The sequence below is a fragment of the Callithrix jacchus genome, chromosome 7 (genome assembly GCF_049354715.1).
Source record: "Callithrix jacchus isolate 240 chromosome 7, calJac240_pri, whole genome shotgun sequence".
Taxonomy (NCBI): domain Eukaryota; kingdom Metazoa; phylum Chordata; class Mammalia; order Primates; family Cebidae; genus Callithrix; species Callithrix jacchus.
The window spans coordinates 53,806,645-53,827,741 of record NC_133508.1 but is presented as its reverse complement, the minus strand read 5'-3'; the positions used below and the strand labels follow the sequence as shown (position 1 = coordinate 53,827,741).

General features: G+C 54.9%; 1 protein-coding gene across 8 annotated transcripts in view; it reads right to left on the bottom strand.

The window, feature by feature from the left end:
* Positions 1 to 21,097, bottom strand: part of CROCC (ciliary rootlet coiled-coil, rootletin) — a 61,341-nt gene that overhangs the window by 16,728 nt on the left and 23,516 nt on the right. For all 8 annotated transcript variants that reach the window (XM_035307885.3, XM_078330475.1, XM_078330476.1 and 5 more), the window contains 17 exons: positions 19,750 to 19,986; positions 18,861 to 18,957; positions 17,816 to 17,899; positions 17,157 to 17,390; positions 16,215 to 16,414; positions 13,007 to 13,189; positions 11,386 to 11,530; positions 9,931 to 10,077; positions 9,361 to 9,591; positions 7,808 to 8,001; positions 7,417 to 7,544; positions 5,836 to 6,005; positions 3,778 to 3,957; positions 2,476 to 2,610; positions 1,961 to 2,104; positions 1,308 to 1,546; positions 701 to 860 (listed from right to left, as the gene is read on the bottom strand). In XM_035307885.3, coding sequence (XP_035163776.3) covers positions 701 to 860; positions 1,308 to 1,546; positions 1,961 to 2,104; positions 2,476 to 2,610; positions 3,778 to 3,957; positions 5,836 to 6,005; positions 7,417 to 7,544; positions 7,808 to 8,001; positions 9,361 to 9,591; positions 9,931 to 10,077; positions 11,386 to 11,530; positions 13,007 to 13,189; positions 16,215 to 16,414; positions 17,157 to 17,390; positions 17,816 to 17,899; positions 18,861 to 18,957; positions 19,750 to 19,986 — 2,908 coding nt within the window. The remainder of the gene's footprint in view (positions 1 to 700; positions 861 to 1,307; positions 1,547 to 1,960; positions 2,105 to 2,475; positions 2,611 to 3,777; positions 3,958 to 5,835; positions 6,006 to 7,416; positions 7,545 to 7,807; positions 8,002 to 9,360; positions 9,592 to 9,930; positions 10,078 to 11,385; positions 11,531 to 13,006; positions 13,190 to 16,214; positions 16,415 to 17,156; positions 17,391 to 17,815; positions 17,900 to 18,860; positions 18,958 to 19,749; positions 19,987 to 21,097) is intronic.

The window sequence follows — 21,097 nt, the reverse complement described above, 5'->3', positions numbered from 1 at the left end:
AAAATCAGCTAGATGTGGTGGCGGGTGCCTGTAGTTCCAGTTAATCGGGAGGCTGAGGTGGGAGAATCGTTTGAACCCTGGAAGCAGAGGTTGCAGTGAGCTGAGATTGCCCATTGAACTCCAGCCGGGGCAGCAAAAGTGAAACTCCATCTCAAAAGAAAAGAAAAGGGATTATGTCTAAAGGAAGAACAAAATTTCTTGACAGAAAGTTCACATTTCAGTGTCCCTAAACCAAGTTTGGAACCCACACCCATCCGTCCCTGCCCCGTTTGGGACTGCTTTCTCACTACCCCAGCAGAGTCAAGTAGTTGCAACAGAGACTGGGTGGCCCGTTAAGCTGGAAAAATTTACCATTTGGGCTCTTCACAGAATACAATTTGCCAACCCCTGACCTAGTTCATGAAATCTGTAGCTTTTGTTGTTGGCAGATTCCTTTGGGAACTTGACAAGGACGCCAGCTCCTCCCCTTGGAGAAGTGTGAGCCTGAGTGTGCACACAAATGCACGAAGACTTTCCCAGTTTCAGGGATTCCAGGACACCTCAAAGCCCATCCATTCACACCAAGGTTACGTGAGAGGGCTGGTCATGGTTCAAGCCCCTGGTTTTACATATGGGGAAATATGATTCCAGAAAGGGGTAGCTACCGGCAACCCTGGGGCACATAGCTAGCCCGGGATAAGGGGTGGCACAGGGAGAGTACCTGCCGCCGGAGCTCCTGCAGCTCCCGCCGAGCCTCCAACCGTGAGCGCTCCACCTCCTGCAGCCCAGTCCGCAGCTCCCCAGCCTCCTTGCCCACAGCTGTCCGTGCCTCTTCTAGGAGTGCCAGCTTCTGCTCCTTGTCTTCGTTGGCAAGCTTCAGGCTGGAGAGGGCAGAGGTCAGAGGCTGCCCTGGGTCCTGGGAGTAGCCAGTGGCTCTACACAAAAGTCACCTCCTCCATTTCCTGGAGTGGGTCAGGCACTGCCTGCCCATGTGGCCCCTCCCGAGAGCTGAGCCCCCCCAAGGCTGGGACCCAGGCCCTCGGCTGGCAGGGGTAGACCAGTGACTCCAGGAGAGGACTTGGTCTCCAGGGTCATGATGGCGGGTGGGTCTGAGTCTGGACCCAACCCTGCCCGCTGCCCCTCTGCCCCATTCCCCAATCAATTGGGAGGAAACCCTCCTAAAATGACCCAGGTGCCAGGCTCTGCTTAGGAGACAGAGAATCCCTATCTGGGCAATTTCCCCAGAACCTCTGGGGTGAAGTTTGGTTGCAGGGATGGGATTCTGTGAGGACATGGGGCTGGTCACCCCGCTCCCCGTGACGCCTCACCTGATGCGCTCACTCTCTGCCTTCTTCACAGCAGCCCGCAGCTCCTCATTGGAGCGCCGCAGGGCCTCGCGCTCCTTGGTGCCCTCGCCCAGGCTGCGCCGCAGCTCACCCGCCTCCTGGCGCTGCACCTCACGGCCCTCCTGGCTCTCACGCAGCTTGCGCTGGGCCTCCAGCAGCTCCCGCCGCAACCCATCTCGGGCATCTTCCAGAAGACGCAGCTGGGTCCGAAGCTCTTCTGCCTGTGCACATGGCACATGTCCCCAAGCCAGCGGTCAGGGTGCCTTGTACCCCAGATCCCTGGCCCCAGGGAGCCTTCCCCATCCCTCTGCAGTGCTCGGACCACAGGCTGTGAGTTATCATTTGAGCAAGGCATGCTGTAATCAGTAACATTTTGACCTGAAGTCACCATGTCAAGATTGTTCTGTGCACAGCAGCAAGAGGGCAGAGACCCCACTCACCCCTCCTTGAGGCCAAATCTCACCTGCCCATGACAGGTGCTTCATGAGTGCCTGCTGCCTCCTTTGTAAGTTGCAATTCATTGATCCTCAAATGCAGGGAGGAATCTTACACTCTCCTCAGTCCCATAGGACCAGCCCCCAGGCACACAGAGCCATTTAGGGTGTGCTGCTCGGAAGAGGTGGGTACTTGCTCACCTCTCGAAGACAGGAGTCGCGCTGTTTGCCCAGGTCTCGGCCCTGCTCTTGCAGCCTCCTCACCTCCTGGGCGTGGGCCGCAGCAGTCTCCTCCATCTGGGCCCGTAGGTCCCGCAGCTCAGACATCAGAGCATTCACGGTGCTCTGGGACAGAGGGGCTCCTCAGAGTTGGTCCTGCTGTGTCCCCCAGCCCCCAGCTGCTCCCACTCACTGGCTGCACTGTCCACTTTCAGCTCCAAACATGGCCCCTCCTGTTGGCCTCCCAGACCTTCTGCTGACCCCTGGATGCACTGTGAATGCTGTCCGTGTGGCCAGGCTCTCCCTCAGGCCAAAAGGATTCTCCAGGACAGGGCTGAGCCACCTCCCTCAGATGGGGGCTCCCAAAGGAAGGGCTGAACCTCCTCTCCCACAGCCTGGAAGCTTCTCCAGGATGGGGTGCCCTGCCTCCCCACGGTGGGGACTCCTCAGCCAGTGCCTCTCCATAAGATGGACACCAGCTGCCTGGCCCACCCTACCCGGTCCTGCTCCTGCCGGCTCTGGGCGTCCCGTTTCTGCCGCTCCATCTCCAGGGAGATGGTGGCCAGGTTGTGCCGTGTGCCCATCAACTTCTCTGACAGCGCCGTCTTCTCAGACTCCTTCAGAGACAAAGCCTGGGCAGAGGCAGAAGACAAAGGGCTTGGGGGATGGGCTGGTCCTGGGGAGATGATTGGACTTCTTCCTGCCTGGGAAGTGTGGCAATTGGGGGCTTAGAGGCCTGAGTGTGCCACCACAGGTGGACCCGGGGCAGAGGCAGCCCTGGGAAAGGGCACAACAGCAGTCACAAGAACCTGGACATGGATACCACCCACAAAGCTCACCAACCCGCCGTGACACCCCTACGACAGAGTCTTCTATTCTCCCCCCTCTTTTTTTTTTTTGAGATGGAGTTTCTCTCTTGTCACCCAAGCTGGAGTGCAATGGTGCGATCTTGGCTCACTGCAACCTCTGCCTCCCAGGTTCAAGCGATTCTCCTGCCTCAGCCTCCAGAGTAGATTACAGGTATCTGCCACCACACCCGGCTAATTTTGTATTTTTAGTAGAGACGGGGTTTCTCCATGTTGGTCAGGTTGGTCTTAAACTCCTGACCTCAGGTGATCAGCCTACCTTGGCCTCCCAAAGTGAAAGGATTACAGGCGTGAGCTACCTCGCCTGGTCTTCATTCTTCTACTTTACAGATGAGTAAACGGAGGCTCGAGGGGGCAAAGTGACTCACCCAAGTACCCAGCTGTCGAGGAGAGGAGATGGGCATGGTCTGCCCTGTCGCCATTATATGATGGGAAAGTTAGGGATTTGGTACTGTGGGGACAGGTCAGCTGATGCCTGTGGGCCTCATGGGAACTGCTCAGAAGGCAGCCATGAGGATCCATGCCCAGCCTGGGGTGGGACAAAGCCTGAGAGAATATGGAACAGCTTTCCTGGTGTCATGACTGTCACCATCACTCAGCAAGTGCTGTGTCCCAGGCATGAAGCACAGCAAAGCCTTGTGAACTCCCCTTTTTTAGTTTTGTTTAAAGAGACGGGGTTTCACCATGGTCTCGATCTCTTGACCTTGTGATCTGCCCGCCTCAGCCTCCCAAAGTGCTGGGACTACAGTCGTGAGCCACCGCGCCCAGCCTGCGAACCCCCTTCTAATCCTGTCCTGCAGGTGAGGAAACTCAGGCCCCCAAGAGGGAAATGGCCTGCCCCAGGGCTCCCAGCTGCCAGGTGGCTAAGTGGGGCCCAGCCTGAGAACAGGAGTAGCTCAGAGAGCCTCAAAGGCCGCGCCAGGGCTCACGAACCTGCTGCTTCTCACTCTCCGCCAGGAGGAGGCCCTCGTCACGCTCCTGCTGCAGGGCAGCGATCTCCTCACTCAGCTCTTCCTTCTCGGCCTCCATCCGGGCCAGCAGCTCCTCCTGCTCACGCTGCAGCTGACTCTGCAGCTGGGCTCGCTCGGCCTCCAGCTCCCGCCATGCTGCCTCCTAGGGGGCCAGGACCCGGCGCATGTGATACATGAGGAGGGGCACGGGCAGACCCCTCAAACCTTAGGGCAGCAAGAGCCATCTAGCCGCCATACTCTCAGAGATAGGGAAGGTGACCAGGTAACTACAAGGGGGTGATGAGGGCTATGATGGGGACACACCAAGGCTGTAAAAGGATCCAGGAGTAGCAGTGGGTTGGCTTGGGGGTCTGAGTGTGATCCCGAGGAGGGACAAGTAGCTTCAGCCAGGAAAAGAGAGAAAAGATAAAGAACCCCAGGCCAAGAGCACAGCCCCTGGAAAGACCTAGAGGATTCAGGGCATAGAGGGAAACGGGATACGGTGTGCCACGCACCAGAGCCCCAGGCAGTGGCCAGACCAGGCCAGGCCATGTGGGCCACAGGGATTCTGAGGACAGTGCAGGGAGTGGGGAGAGGACTCAAGTCGAGGTGACAAGGAGCATCTGATGTTCAGCTTAGAGGATGTTTTGACAGCTGTGAAGAGGGAGCAAGGGGTGGGGTGGAGGGGAGTTAGGACTGGCTGTGAGGAATGAAGGGGGTCAGGGGATGGCAGAGGAGCTGGAGAGAAGGACACAGATTTGGGGACGTTAATAAGGCCAAGCCAGGCAGAGCAAAGGGCAAGAGCAAGAGGGAGGCCATAGGAGTTTAGCTCCCTGGGGACTGGATAGGTGGGCAGGTAGAGCCCACAGGCAAAGAAAGAGCAGCCCCCAGAGGGGCTGAGGGAAGGTGCCTGCCCCAGCACTTGCCCCTAGCGACTTTGTGAGAAGCAGAGAGAGCAGCCTCTTCTTCTTCTTTTTCTTTCTTTTTTTTTTTTTTTTTTTTTTGAGGTGGAGCCTCGTTCTGTCGCCCAGGAGTGCTGTGGTATAATCTTGGCTCACTGCAACCTCTGCCTCCAGGGTTCAAGCGATTCTCCTGCCTCAGCCTCCCAAGTAGCTGGGATATAGGTGTGTGCCACCACGCGCGACTAATGTTTTGTATTTTTAGTAGAATGGGGTTTCACCATGTTAGCCAGGATAGTTTCCATTTCCTGACCTCATGATCCACCCATCTCAGCCTCCCAAAGTGCTGGGATTACAGGCGTGAGCCACCGCACCCAGCCAAGCCACCCCTTCTTGAAGAGCTTTACCGCCACCTGCTGGAGAAGTGTGATACAATCACCCAAGGCCAAGGGGACTGCAGGGTGAGTGGCGTGTCCTGGAGCCACACGGTCATAGCCTGCACTGCTGTTGAAGGCAGCCCTGTCCAGGATTTGGTGGCCCATGGTCCCTGTCCTGAGGGCCACTCTGGAGAGCTATGCCTGTGCCAGCAATAACTTATGCAGCATTTGCTAAGTGCCAGTCACTATGCTAAGCCCTTTATGCAGATGGTCTCACCTCATCCTCAATACCTTCCACCTATCCCCATTTCTACAGGAGGGGAAATGAAGGCACAGACACCTTGGGTAGCATTACCAGTAAGTGACCAAGATTAGTTTCAAACCCAGGCAATATAACTAGAGTCAGTGTTCTAGTAACTTCCCCTTGCCTTTCTATATGCTCAGGTCAGAGTGGCCTTTCATATGCAAACAGTACTTCTTAGCAAATAAAAACACTCTCCTGCTGTACATTAGGTCAGCATTTCCCAAATGTGATTGTGGACCCTCTGCATCAGGATTACCAGGGCTGGACCAGATTTGGGACCTGGGAATCTGCATGTCTAATAAGGTTCACAACCTCCCCATACCCCAGTCTTCCCAGCTGTCCCCAGAGCCTCCACAACAGAGATTAAGTCCCACTTCACAGATGCAGAGACCAAGGCAGAGCAAGAAAGATGGTGAGACAGTAGCTCAGAGTTCTGCCCACCCATCTCCTACTGCTCAAACCTTTTCACGCTGGAGTCGCTGTAAGTCTTCCTCATGGGCTGCCCGCTGCTCCCGCAGAGAGGCCTGGGCTTCCCGCTCAGCCTGCACCAGCTTCTGGGCCATCAGCTCCTTGTCTAGACTGGCTTTCTCTTGTGTAGCTATTATTTGCTGCCGAAGGCCCGCCAACTCCCCTGAACGAGAGGAATGGAGGAAAGGGCAGGGTTGGGTTGAATCCTCTCCTTGGGCCAGCAGACTTAGGCCACATGAGCCACATGGACAAAATCCCAGAGGGATGCTAGGGCCTGCCTGGCATCTAGGATGGGTCCTCTTGAAGAAATGGCTTGACCGCTCTGAGCCTCAGTTTCCCTATCTGCCACATGGGCCCACTGGCCCTGGCCCCTTACCTAGAATGGCATCAAAGGCATAAAATGACTAATGAGATGGCCTCCCAAATGGGAAGGATATCAAAGATATAACAACCCTAGGCCAGGCACCATAGCTCATGCCTGTAATCCCAGCACTTTGGGAGGCTGGGGCAGGGGCATCACCTTAGGTCAGAAGTTCGAGACCAGCCTGGCCAACATGGTGAAACCCTGTCTCTACTGAAACTACAAAAATTAGCCAAGTGTGGTGGCGGGCGCATGTAGTCTAGCTCCTTTGGAGGCTGAGGCAGGAGAATCGCTTGAACCTGGGAGCAGAAGTTGTAGTGAGCTGAGTTTACACCACTGCACTCCAGCCTGAGCGACAAGAGCGAGACTCTGTCTCAAAAAAACAAAACAAAAACCCTATTACTGATTGAGCACCTTGCTAAGTATTCTAGAAATAACTTCATTTTGTCTTCATAACATGCCTAGGTAGTTTATCCCCATTTCACAGATGATGAAATGGAGGCTCAGAGGAGACCAGCAGCAACTTCCCGAAGCTGCACAGCTACATATACAGCAGCTCCTTTAATGAATGACATACACATACCTGTCAAGCGTTAACTATTAGCACTAGTGGAAATGACTACAGGAAATGGAAATGGTATAGCCACATGGACCATCTAAGAACCATCTCCCAGGTTGGAAACGCACCAGCATTTCTCTTCCTGGTTCTGTCTGGCCCAGGTGGACATGGACAGGAAAATTAATTTCCATGACCCAAGTAGGTGCTTAGTTAATGTTAGGTGAGCAGAAAGAAGCCCTGAGTTCAGACACTGGATGGGGAACTATGAAGAGACATGGGGCTGGATTTTGGCGCAAGAGATGAAAACCAGAGAACTCAGACTCTCTGACAGGCCTGATGGCGGATGAACAGCGGTTACTGTTGACCAAGTCAGATACCGTGCCGAGACCTTCACACGCTTTTCCTACTTCATCCTGGTAACAGGCTTAGAAGGTAGGCACTGTCACCTCTAACGATCAGATGAGGAATCTGCAGCCCAGAGAGGAAAGGGGCTTGCTCAAGGGAAGAGCAGATCTAAGCGGTAGTGCAAGACTGGAACCCAGGCCAGCCAGGCTCCTACTCCAGTGCTCCCAACTTCTGTGAGACCCCAGACTTTGAAAGGTTGTAGTCTGGGCAGAAGCCTGGTGTTCCCCCCAAGTCCCCGGCCCCTCATACCAGTCAGGGTCTCCTTGGTCAGCAGCAGGGCCTGCCCATCAGCTTCCAGCTGCTCCCGGCGGGCCTCGAGCTGGGCCAGCTGCCGCTGCACCTCAAACAGGCTACTCTCCAGGGCTTCCTTCTCCAAGCTGCAGCACATACAGTCCCTGAGGCCCTGGGACTCAGCCTGCCTGACCCCAGGAAACTGTGGATCTCAGGGTGTGGCCAAGCATGGGCTGAGTGCCAACCTACCTGCCTGGCCAGGCCCACCCTCCCTGGGGAAGCCTGAGCCATAGCTAGGACGTGTTGGCAAGCCAGACTCCTTAGTAACTGCCCCTAGGGGCCAATGCCTGGCCATGGTGTGGCCCCAGGAAGACCCCCCAGGTGGGTTGGGCAAAGCCCAAGGCCTTACCGCAGGCGTGTGGCCTCCTCTGACAGGGTTCTGCCTTCACGCTCTGCAGCTGCCAGCTGCACGGCCAGGCCAGAGCGCTCCTTGGCTAGTGCCTCCTTCTCCCGGGCCACGCGCTCCAGCGCCTCCACCTGCCGCTGGGCCTCCCGCCGGGCCTGCTCCAGCTCTTGCTCCCGCCCGCTCAGCTGCCAGGAAAGCTGCCCCCACCCAGAGACTGTGAGCAGTACTCCCAGCATCCCCCAGCTTGTTCATCATGCCGCACCCCAACTCTGGGCCTAACACAGTTCTGGTAGAAGGCCTGGGTTTGAGCCCAGTGTCTGCCCTGATGTGCTATATGTACTTGGGCAAGTCATGACCTTCTCTAGATCTGCAATGTACGTGCATACGAAAACGAAACCCAGCCAGGCACAGTGGCTCACGCCAATAATCCCAGCGCTTTGGTGGGTGGATCACTTGAGGTTAGGAGTTCAAGACCAGCCTGGCCAATGTGGTGAAACCCTGTCTCTACTAAAAATACGAAAATTAGCCAGACATGGTAGTGCATGCCTGTAGTCCCAGCTACTCATGAGGCTGAGGCAGAGAATAGCTTGGACTCCAGAGGTGGGGGTTGCAGAGAGCTGAGATTGTGCCACTGCAGTCCCGCCTGGGCAATAGAGCGAGACTCTGCCTCAAAAACCAACCAAACAACAACAATAACAAAAACCAGGGCCCTCACTCAGCTTTGGGAGGAACAGAACCCTTTTATTACCCCAGACTTGCAGAGAAGCTGAATATATAAAGCAGACCCAGTGGTGCTGCTCAGCAGGCCTCAAGGTGGAGACCTGAACCCTGCTTCCTGCACCTACCACCCCATCCTCTAGAGACCCCTCCCAGAAGCTCAGGCATTCCAGTATAAACACTGCATAAAGGTCCCTGGATCCCTGAAACCCTAAGGTCTCTTCCAGATGTGATGTTCCCAAAAGTCTAAGATTCCAATTCTAAAAGTCTTGACCTAATATCGTATTATTAATCTGTACTGAGTGGTGACTCAGGGCCAGACCATCCTCTGAAAGTCCTTACACAAGTTTTCCCCTGTATTCTTCAGAATTTCCTTTTTTTGAGATAGAGTTTCACTCTTGTTGTGCAAGCTGGAGTGCAATGATGCAATCTAGGCTCACTGCAACCTCCGCCTCCCGGGTTCAAGTGATTCTCTTGTCTCAGCCTCCAGAGTAGCTGGGATTACAGGCACCGGCCACCATGCCCAGCTATTTTTTGTTTTTTTGTTTTTTTTTTTAGTAGAGACAGGGTTTCACCATGTTAGCCAGACTGGTCTCAAACTCCTGACCTCAGGTGATCCGCCCACCTGGGCCTCCCAAAGTGCTGGGATTACAGGCATCAGCCACCACGCCCACCCAGAATCTCCTTTTCTAATAAGAATGCTTAGACCCATGTTACAGATGGGGCAACTCAGGTATGGGGAGGTTGGGTAACTTGTCCAAGGTTCCCAGTGAGCAGAAATGCAGCTGTATTTAACCCAGAAGCAGGCTCCAGAACCCACCCCACACAGCGCAGCCCACCTGGGCTAGCTGCTCCTGCAGCCGGCTGCGCTCATGGCGCAGTGTGGGAAGCTGCTGCTCCAGCGCCTCCTGCGCCTGCTCCGCCACTCGTAGGGAGCCCTCCAAGCCCTGCCGCGCCACCTCCTGCTCCAACCTCAGCTCCTCCAGCCGCTCCTGCTCTTCCCGCGCCACTGTGGCCTCCTGCTCCGCCCGCCGCTGCCAGCCCTGCAGGGCTGCCTTTTCTTCCTCCAGCTGGGGGCCAGGTAGGGGTAGGGCCTCCTGAGCAGGGCGTCCCTCCCAGGACCAGGACACCTCCTCTACCCACCCACCATCCACAGTAGCCCAGGGGAGGCTCCCAGGGAATGAGGGACAGTGCCCTTGGGTGTATGGGACACTGGGTGGGGGGGTTGATGAGGAGGGCCAATCAAATTTCTGTGCTCTGACACAGAGAGGATAGACAGAGACAGAGAACCAGAAACAGAAAGGGAGACAGAGGCCAAGACAGAAAGGTGCAGGGCGGGGCCCGGGACGCCTCACTGAGTAGGGAGGATGGGTGGGCAAGGCAGGTGGGCCCACAGATGCGCAGTATACCTGGGCGACAAGGCGGTTCAGATCCAACTTGTCCTGAGCAAGGCTCTCGTTGAGGGCACTCATCTTGGACAGGGAGTCCTGCAGGGAGGCCTCCTCTGCCCTCAGCTTAGTCATGGAGAGTTCAAGCTCCACGCGGCCAGCCTCAGCCTGCAGGGTCAGGCCAGAGCGGCCAGAGGTGGTCAGGCCCGGAGAGATGAGGAGAGGCAGAAAGGTGGGGAGGAGATGAGGAGAGGCAAGAAGAGACCCAGAGAAATGGACTCTCAGAGACAGCGGGGGAGAGACAAGGAAGAGACATAGCGTGAGATGGAAAAAAATATCACCGAAGAAAGCCTGCTGCTTATGGAGCCATTTAAAAGCCACACACTGGCCAGGCATGGTGGCTCACACCTGTAATCCCAGCACTTTGGAAGGCCAAGGTGGGCGGATCACCTGAGGTCAAGGGTTCAAGACCAGCCTGGCCAACATGGTGAAACCCCGTCTCTACTAAAAATACAAAAATTAACCAGGCGTGGTGGTGGGTGCCTTTAATCCCAGATACTCAGGAGGCTGAGGTGGGAGAATTGCTTGAACCCAGGAGGCAGACATTGCAGTGAGCTGAGATCCCACCATTGCACTCCAGCCTGGGTGACAGAGCAAAAGACTCCGCCAAAACAAAAAACAAAACAAAAAAAAACGCCATGCACTACAGAGCTGTGCAAAAATAGCTCACGCTTGACCGGGTGTGGTGGCTCACGCCTGTAATCCCAGCACTTTGGGAGGCCGAGGCAGGTGGATCACGAGGTCAAGAGACCAAGACCATCCTGGTCAACAAGGTGAAACCCCGTCTCTACTAAAAATATTTTAAAAATTAGCTGGGCATGGTGGTGCGCGCCTGTAGTCCCAGCTACTCAGGAGGCTGAGGCAGGAGAATTGCTTGAACCCAGAAGGCGGAGGTTGCGGTGAGCCGAGATCATGCCATTGCACTCCAGCCTGGGTAACAACAGCGAAACTCCGTCTTAAAAAATATATATACATATATATAGCTCAAGCTGCTGGGCAGGGCCAGAGTTCAGAGAATGCCCCAAGTGGGGTCTAGGGATAGCACTGCTCAGAGCCCAGCCTGCAGCGGACAGGGCAGGCCCCCTACCAAGGACTCTCTGGGCTGTGGCCCCAACTCTCAGACCCCAGGAGCTGAGTTTCAGGTACTGGATGAACCAGAGCTACAGGCACTACTCCCAGGAGAATCTGGAAGAGCAGGGGTATGGCCATAGAGGTCAATGACTTTTGATGGTTGGGACCAGAGGTCCAGAGGTCCGTGGCCTGCGACAAAGATCAGCCTGCATCCAGAAGGAAGGGTTCAGTCTGTGACCAGGCTCAGAGGTCGGCCTGATTTTGGGACCAGTCCAAGCCAGAGTGAGAAGGCTGGGGCCAGGGGTCAGAGGGAGGTTTGTGGTTGTGCAGCAAACGGGGACCCACCTTGGTCAGCGCCTCGGCCACCTCAGCCTTCTCGGCCTGCAGCATGTCCTGCTGCAGCGTGGCGCGACTCAGCGCCTCCCTCACCTCCACCAGCTCCTTGGCCAGGACTGAGCGCTTCCCTTCTAGCTGCTCTAGTTGTCTATGGCTGTGGGAAAGAGGGCAGGTGGTAGCCCATGTCACTTTCCTCCCCTGAACTTCCTGTAGCCAGCGGGATGCTGGGCTGGGGACCAGGTCTGAGGCAAGAGTTTAGAGAGAAAGAGCCTGACCTACAGGGCAACTAAGCCCACTATTGCATAGATCCACAACCCTGGGCATCTGTTTTCACATCCACAAAATGAGGTAACACCTGCCTCATGACATTGTTTTTTTGAGACAATCTCGCTCTGTCGCCCAGGCTGGAGTACGGTGGTGCGATTTTGGCTCACTGCAACCTCTGTCTCCCAGGTTCAAGGGATTCTCCTACCTCAGCCTCCCAAGTAGCTGGGATTACAGGTGCTCATCACCATGCCCCACTCATTTTTATAGTTTTAGTAGAGATGGGGTTTCCCCATGTTGGTAAGGCTTGTCTCAAATTACTGACCTCAGGCGATTTGCCTGCCTTGGCCTTCCAAAATGTTGGGATTACAGGCAGGAGCCACCACACCCAGCTGTTTTAAGGATACAAACTTCACATGTGCTTAAAATAGTGCCTGACACATCTCCCCAAGGACCTTTAGAAACGAGAATAATATACACCACTACAATCTACTAAACATCATCATCCATCATGTCCCAGAGAGGTAAGCAGTGCAGTGGTGAAGAGGTTAATTCTGAAGGCAGAATGCCTGGGTTCAAATCCTGGCTCTTCTGTGACTAGTGTGTGACCTGGGGCAAGTTACATGGCTTCTCTGTGCCTCAGTTTACCATCCACAAAATGGAGATAACGACAGCTTCTACATCACAGAGCTATCATGAGAGTTAAATGAGAGAACTGAATTGCTTAAAATGGTACCTGGCACTTAACAAAATTAATAAGGATATTATTATTATCATAGCTAAATTTTAAAAATACTATTATTAGCGGGACATGGTGGCTCATGCCTGTAATCCCAGCACTTTGGGAGGACAAGGTGGATGGATCACCCGAGGTCAGGAGTTTGAGACCAGCCTGAGCAACATGGAGAAACCCCATCTCTACTAAAAATACAAAATTAGCCAGGTATGTTGGCACATGCCTGTAATCCCAACTACTTGGGAGGCTGAAGCAGGATAATCGCTTGAATCTGGGAGGGGGAAGTTGCAGTGAACCAAGATCGTGCCATTGCACTATAGCCTGGGCAACAGGAGCAAAACTCCATCTCAAAAAAAAAGAATACTATTATAAATATTACTACTGTTATTTTAATTATTGTTGTCATTATCATCCAAGACCTTTTACTAGTTCTGTGATCCCAGGTAAGTGACTACACCTCCTTGAGCCCCAATTTCCTGAAATGGGTCTGGTTAGAAAACCCAACATCACAGGGGTCGAGATGGTAGGAGGCCCAGGACCTAGTGGGTGCTCTCCCAGGTCCCCGGGGCACTGTCAGGGGACCTGAGGCACATTTGAAGGGCCCTGGCAGGGCGGTGGGATGCTGCTCACCTGCGCTCAAGCTCCCGGCGCACCCGAGCGCCATCCTGCACCATGTCCTCCTGCTCTTCCTCCAGCCGGTCCCGCTGGCGCCGCAGCTCCTCCTGGGTGGCCTGCAGCTTCTCCCGCTCCTGCCGAAGCTCCTCAGCCTGCTGCTGGGCCACCTGCAGGCTGTGGGCCAGGTTGCTCTTCTCCCTTCAGGACAAGAGGAGGGGGAGCAGAAGGGATGCTGGGGCTGCTCTCTCCAAGGAAGGTTGCTCTCCTAGTCATGAGCTATATCCTCCTGTCTTCCAAGGCACCTGCCTCCAGGAAGCCTTCCCTGACCTTGCCCATGGCTGATTCATTTCACTCACACCCTCCAGCAGAAGAATCTGGCCTTCCTTCTCCCCAGCTCTCTCACTGGGAAGCCCAGTGGAATGGATGGAGGTGCTGGCATTATCTCCAAGCACGCTTCCAGGTAGAAGAGGCCAGGCCAGGCTCCTGGGACACATGGGCAAGTGTGCCGCCAGCTCTGCTAGGCCATGCGACCAGGAAATGCTCCCTACAACACCCCATGCCCCTCGATTCTGGGAAGCCCAACAGAGCTGAGTCTGCAGATCCCACAGCTTCCTGCTACATAAGCACATGGTAGCAATGGCAGGAGAGGGAGGAGAAAGCAACGACTGGGACCCCAAAGACCTGCCATAAGCTGCCACTTTCCCTACTGGCGGTAGGTGCAAAAAAACTTCACAAAGTGTTTTTTTTTTTTTTTTTAGATATGGGGTCTCACTATGTTGCCCAGGCTGGAGTGCAGTGGCTATTCACAGGTACAATCCCACTACTGATCAGCACGGGAGTTTTGACTCACTCTGTTTCTCCTTAGGCAACCTGGTGGTCCCCCGCTCCCGGGAGGTCACCACATTGATGCTGAACTTAGTGCGGACACCCGATCAGCATAGCACACTGCAGCCCAGAATTCCTGGGCTCAAGTGATCCTCCCCCTCAGCCTCCCGAGTGGCTGGGACTACAGGCATGCACCACCATGCCCGGCGATTTTTTTTTTTTTTTAGATAAAGTCTCACTCTGTTACCCAGGCTGGAGTGCAATGGCATGATCTTCGTTCGCTGGAAGCTTCACCTCCAGGGTTCAAATGATTCTCCTGCCTCAGCCTCCCGAGTAGCTGGGATTACAGGCACCCACCACCATGCCCAGCTAGGTTTTGCATTTTTAGTTAGAGATGGGGTTTCACCATGTTGGCCAGGCTGGTCTCAAACTCCTGACTTCAAGTGATCCACCGTCCTTGGCCTCCCAAAGTGCTGGGATTAGAGGCGTGAGCCACCGTGCCTGGCCAACAACATGCTATTAAGTAAAAATAGCAGAATACAAAATGGGATGTTCACTGAACACAACTACTTAAAAAGACCTTTTCCTAAGGCAGGGGCGGTGGCTCACACCTATAATCCCAGCACTTTGGGAGGACAAGGCAGGCAGATTACCTGAGGTCAGGAGCTCGAGACCAGTCTGACCAATATGAAGAAATCCCATCTCTACTAAAAATTCAAAATTAGCCAGGTGTGGTGGCACACACCTGCAATCCCAGCTATTTGGGTGGCTGAGGCAGGATAATCGCTTGAACCCATTAGGCAGAGGTCACAGTGAGCTGAGATCACACCATTGCACTACAGCCTGGGCAATGAGAGTGAAATTCCATCTTAAAAAATGCAAAAATTAGCCGGGCGTGGTGGCAGGTGCCTGTAATCCCAGCTACCAGGGAGGCTGAGGCAGGAGAATTGCTTGAACCCAGGAGGCGGAGGTTGCAGTGAGCCAAGTTCATGCCATAGCTCTCCAGCCTGGGCAACAAGATTGAAACTTCATCTAAAAAAAAACAAAGTGGAGGACAATTTCTTGTCTTAAAAATCTTCAGTGTCTCGCCAGATGGCTCACACCTATAATACCAGCACTTTAGGATGCTGAGGTGGGAGGATCATTTGAGCTCAGGAGTTAGAGATCAGCCAGGGCAACATGGTGAAATCCCATCTCTACAAGAAACAGAAAAATTAGCCAGGCATGGTGGTGTTTGCCTATAGTCCCAGATACTCAGGAGGCTGAGGCAGGAGGATCATTAAGCAGAGGAGGTAAAGGTTGCAGTGAACCGAGGTTGCACCCCCTAGCAGCTGGGACTACAGGCGCCCCCCACCATGCCCAGCTAATTTTTGTATTTTTAGTAGAGACAGGGTTTTACCATATTGGCCAGGTTGCCTCAAACTCCTGACCTTGTGATCCACCCACTTCAGCCTCCCAAAGTGCTGGGATTACAGGCGTGAGCCACCGTGCCCCACTTTTTTTTCTTTTTTTTTTGAGACGAAGTCTTACTCCGTCACCCAGCCTGGAGTGCAGTGGCGCCATCTTGGCTCATTGCAGTCTCCACCTCCAGGGTTCCAGTGATTCTCCCACCTCAGCCTCCCAAGTAGCTGGGATTACAGGCACATGCTACCACACCCAGCTAATTTTTGTAATTTTAGTAGAGACAGGGTTTCACCATGTTGCCCAGGCTGGTCTTGAACTTCTGACCTCAAGTGATCCACCAACCTTGGCCTCCCAAAGTGCTAGAATTACAGGCATGAGCCACAGCACCCAGCCTGAATTTTTACTTTAAAAAAATTTTTTTTAGATTTTAATAGAGCCAGGCACAGTGGCTTATGCCTGTAATCCCAACACTTTGGGAGGCTAAGGTGGGAAGAACATTTGAAGCCAGGAGTTCAAGACCAGCGTGGGCAATATAGTGAGACCACCATCTCTACAAAAAACTTTAAAATGTTGGGTTTTGTCTGGCATCCTGGGGGCTGAGATCAGAGTTGTCCAGGAATCCAGGGAGGTGAGGGACCAGAGGGTGGTGAGGACACAGAGAAGGGAGGGAAAACCTAACTCTCAGGCTTCAGTCCCATATCCTTCCCCAGGTCAGGCCCATGCCCTGACCCCCAACTAGTGGCAGTTGGGAGGTAAAGGTGGGAGGATCGCTTGAGTCTGGGAGTTCTAGGCTACAGTGAGCTGTGATGGAGCCACTGAGCTCCAGCCTGGGCAAAAGAGCGAGAGTGTGACTCAAAACAAAACAAAACAAAAATGAATAATAAAAAATAAATGCTACTGGGCACATGCAGAGCCACACGCATAAGGCTCGACTGGCGTTATGTCCAGACACTGACTTATTCTTCAGCAACCCCAGCTCAGACCTCCCCAGCACCTGCTCAGGAGCTCATTGGCGCTCCGCAGCCGCTGCACCTCGCGCTGGGCGTCCTCGTGGGCCTGCGTGGCGCCATCAGTCTTGTCGCGCAGGCGCTGTAGCTGTTCCTCTAGGGCACGCCGCTCCCCCTCGGTGTCACTAAGCTGCTTCCGCAGGGTGCCCAGCAGGTCCTGACTTGCTTCATAGCGCCCACGCATGTCCTGGGGTGTGGAGAGCAGAGTCTAAGGGAGCCCCGGGAGACCTCCAGAGCTCACCTATTCTCTTCTGGTTCTAGGGATACTCACGCCTATGCTAGGCGGGGTCCAGGGCCTGGGCCTGGCCTGGGGCAGGATAGAACCCTAGGCCTGAGAGCCAGGCTTCCACTCCCCTACTCTGTGCTCTCACCACCCTCTGAGCCCTCACCTCCTTGGGGTCCCGACAACTCCGATGCCAGACAAACCCCCAAGGACACTAGTCTCCTTGGCTCTGACCCCACCCCCAGGGCTCTCAGGCTCCTCCCCCTTGCATCCTGGTTCCACCCTCAGTCTCCTCCCTACCCTGGCTCTGCCCCTAGTTCCCAAGCTTCTCTCATCCTAGGCTCTGATTCCCCTTGCTAGACCTTTTCCCAGGGTCCTGGCTCTGTATGACCAGGGACCTGTCTCCCCCTCTAACAGGACCCTAACACTGCTCCTCCCTCCACCAGCTGCCCAAACACCTACCCCCAGCTACCCAAGCACCCCCAGTTCTGGGCTGAGATTCGCCGCAGAGCTCTCGGCCACCTCCTTGGGGGTCCTGACATCCTCAGTCACTATTTCTCCGGCCTCTGGCTGCACCCCAGGGCACTGAGACTCCTCCCCCTGACCCAGGCCCCAGACCCGCCCCTGCCTCCGCCCCAACCCGGAGTGCGCGAGCCTCTCCCCCAGGGCCTCTGGCTGAGCCCTGAACGCTCAAGCCCCTTCCTACCTGAACCTGCAGCTGGCGCTTGTGCAGAGCAGAATGGATCAGGGCGAGCGTGGAGGAGTCTGAGAAGGCCGGGGACGGGCCTCGGCGGGGCGAACGGCCGCGGCCCGGCGAGGAGCGCCGCGGTGGGGATGGGGTCCGCTGCCCTGAGAGCCCCCGCAGGCTGCCATCGGATGCATCTGCGGTGCGCTCGGAGCTGCTCAGCTGGACGCCGCTCTCAGCGTCGGACAGGACGGCCTGAGGGTAGGGGAGGGAGGTAAAAGGAGGAGGGGAGCCGCAGGGTAGGAACCGCGGGGTTAGCTGGGCAAAGACACCCAGGCAGGGATGGAGGCCGCCTCATCCCAAATGCTCCCTGCTACAAGAAGCCTTCCTGATTTCACCTCCCTCACTAGCTCAGTGCTCAGATTGCCACTGAGGCCTCTCATTTATTGTGAAGACATCATTTGGTGTTGCTCACAGGTGGGCCCGAAAAGTGCCTCCCCGCTGAAACTGGGGGCTTCCCAGGGCAGGGACAGGGTGACCTAGGAGGGGTGCTGAGCAGCTACAGTCTGGGTCCCAGGCTCCCACCCATTTGCGGTTAAGTCCCAGGCCACCACAAGGCTTGGCAGGAGGTCCGGGACTGCCTGGCAGGGCACTGTCTTCCCACCTCTCTGGGCTCATACCTGTGCCAGGTCCCTTAGGGTCTGCTGCAGCCCCTCTCCATCCTCTGTCTCCAGGGCTGCCTGCTCCTGTAGCCGCAGGGATTCCTGGAGTGTGGGTAGGGAGACAAAGGATGGTCGGGGTTCTGTCTTAGTCTGAAACCTCCCCTTCCCCTTGCTCCCTGGCCGGCCACTGACCAGGTGGCCTCTGAAGCCATACCCATAGGCCAGCCACCTGGTAGACCCCACAGCAGGCCCAAGGCCCTCACTGAACAGACCAGGCCCAGAGAAGAGCTGTGTCCTGCCCCAGGTCACACACACTATTGGAGGAGAGCCAGACCTAGAACCCAGGCCAGGCCCCATGCAGAGGGGTGACCAAGCCAGGCCATACCCTGGAGGAGTGAGTGTCCCACGGGTGGGGGGCAGCTGGCTTGCCAGAGGCAGCATCTGGACCTGGAGAGCACAGGCAGGAGTTTAAGTCCCAACTCTCCCACTTACTGCCTCAGACTGGACAAGCCTGTCCCCTCTTGGGCCTTAGCTTCCCCATCTGTGCCATGAGGATGATGCTACAGGGCTGCTGAGAGGATGAAATGGGATGGAGGGGGTGAGTGTGCTTTTTTTTTTTTTTTGAGACAGAGCTTTGATCTGCCGCCCAGGGTGGAGTACAGTGGCGTGATCTCGGCTCACTGCAACTTCTGCCTCCCAGGTTCAAGCAATTCTCCTGCCTCAGCCTCCTGAGTAGCTGGGATTTCAGGCATGCAGCACCACCCCTGACTAATTTTTGTATTTTTAGTAGAGACGGGGTTTCACCATGTTGGCCAGGCTGTTCTCAAACTCCTGACCTTGTGATCTGCCCACCTTGGCCTCCCAAAGTGCTGGGATTACAGGCGAAAGCCACCATACCCAGTGGAGGTGAGTATGCTTACCATGAAGCACACCTGTGAGGGCTGAACCTGAGTGTGAGTGAGATGCTGGGGGTGGCCCAAGGGGCCCAGCCCTAAGCCTGTGTCCATGGATCTGGCTGGTCCCCATCCCACCCTGCCATCTCTCAGGGGCAGCTGCATCTCACCAGTGCCTCAAGCTTCTCAGTGAGGTCCTTGTTGACCTGATCCTTCTCCAGATTCTGCTTCTGAAGACGCTCCACTGCCAGGGCCAGCTCTGTCACTCTGGAGTTGGGGGAGCAACAGAGATGAATGGGGACCACCCCTGCCTCTCAAATCCCCCAGCTCTGTGTCTACCATGCTTCTGCAAACCTGAGGCAGGGACCCTAACATCCACCTCCCTGGCTGTGTGACCTTAGGCAAGTCCATCTCCTCTCCAAGCCTCACACTTCTCATCTGTGATATGGGAATAAGTTTCCCACCAGCTTTCTTTCATGGGAAAGCACTTGAGGACGTGTCCAGGTAGCAGGAGTTCTTTTTTAAAGAGTTCTTTTAAAAAAAAGAACTTTTAAAACAAGTTCTTTCCTTTTTTTTGAGATGGAATCCCACTCTGCCATCTAGGTGGGAATGCAGTGATATGATCTCAGCTCACTGCAACCTCTGCATCCTGGGTTCAAGCAAGTCTCCTGCCTCAGCCTCCCTCATAGCTAGGATTATAGGCACGCACCATCAGGCCTGGCTAATTTTGTATTTTTAGTAGGGATAGGGTTTCACCTGTTGCCCACACTGGTCTCAAGCTCCTGACCTCAGGTGATCCACCCACCTCAGCCTCCCAAAGTGCTGGGATTATAGGTGTCAGCCACTGTACATTGCCACAAGCTTTGTTATCAGAGGCTAAGCTGTTTATAATATACACCGGACACGTGCCTTTGGAACCTCAGTGGGGTTCCTGGGAAGACTAGCTGAGCTCACAGAGGAAGGCCCTGCCCCTGGTGAACAGATGCTTCCTTCTCCCCAGGTCTCCAGTTTTATCTTCTCAGGGGAGCCTGCCTCAAGTGGCACCCGCCAGGCACCCACCTGGCACTGAGGTCAGCCTTGTCCAGGTCACTTTGCATCTGCTGCTGGGCCAGGTCCTTCTCACGGAGCACCTTGTCCCGTAGCTGCTCCTCCAGCTGGGCCTGTAGCAGGGTCTGCTTCTCCAGGGCTGCTTCGGCCCGGCTCTCTGCCAGCTGCAGCCCTGTGCTCAGTCCCAGGCCCGCCTCCTGGACAGCTCGTGATGTCCGAGCCAGCTCCCCTCCAAGCTGCAGCAGGTCCCTTAGGGAGAGAGCACAGGATGGGGATGGAATGGGGCTGGCTCCCGACTGCAAATTAAAACTACACTGGGGCCAGGTGTGGTGGCTCACACCTATAATCCCAGCACTGTGGGAGGCCGAGGGAGACAGATCATCTGAGTCAGGAGTTCGAGACCAGCCTGGCCAACATGATGAAACCCGATCTCTACAAAAAATACAAAAAATTAGCCACGTGTGGTGGCACACTCCTATAGTCCCAGCTACTTGGGAGGCTAAGGCAGGAGAATTGCTTGAACCCAGGAGGTGGAGGTTGCAGTGAGCTGAGATCATGCCACTGCTCTCCAGTCTGGGTGACAGAGCAAGACTATGTCTCAAAATAAATAAATAATAAAAATAAAAATACACTAGGCTGGGTGCAGTGACATGTACCTGCAGTCAGGTGCTTGTATAAAATAACCCTGGATGGTCACTTAAGGAACTGATAAGCTGGCGGGCACAGTGGCTCACACTTGTAATCCCAGAACTTTGGGAGGCCAAAGTGGGTAGATCACAAAGTCAGGAGTTCAAGACCAGCCTGGCCAATGTGGTGAAACCCCGTCTCCACTAAAAATACAAAAGAAAATTAGCTGGGGGTAGTGGTACATGCCTGTAATCCCAACTGAGGCAGGATTGCTTAAGCCCAGGAGTTTGAGGCCAGCCTGGGAAACACAATGAGACTCCATCTCAAAAACAAAACAGGAATAAAAAGGGGGGAAAAAACCCTATAATGGGATGCCATTTGTCCACTCTCAGATTGGGGGGGAAAAGGTGACATAATGTACAGGGAGGGGCTCTGGGGTAACAGGCCCTCCCCTACACGGCTGGAGGGAGGGTGAGTACGACCACAACGGAGGGCACTGAGGAAGAGCTCCGAAAACGATGCATGCTTAGGACCTTTCCCACCAGCTCCTCCCCTAAGAAGGTATTCTACAGACAGGTATACCCCAGCACAGTGGACATGACTTGTGGAAAGGAGATTCACTGCAGCATTGCTCATGTAAAACATCCTGGTGACAACCTAAATGTCTATGAAAAGGGGACTGCTATTAAGTACATGATGGTACATCCATTCAGTGGAAAACCCTGTGGTCAAG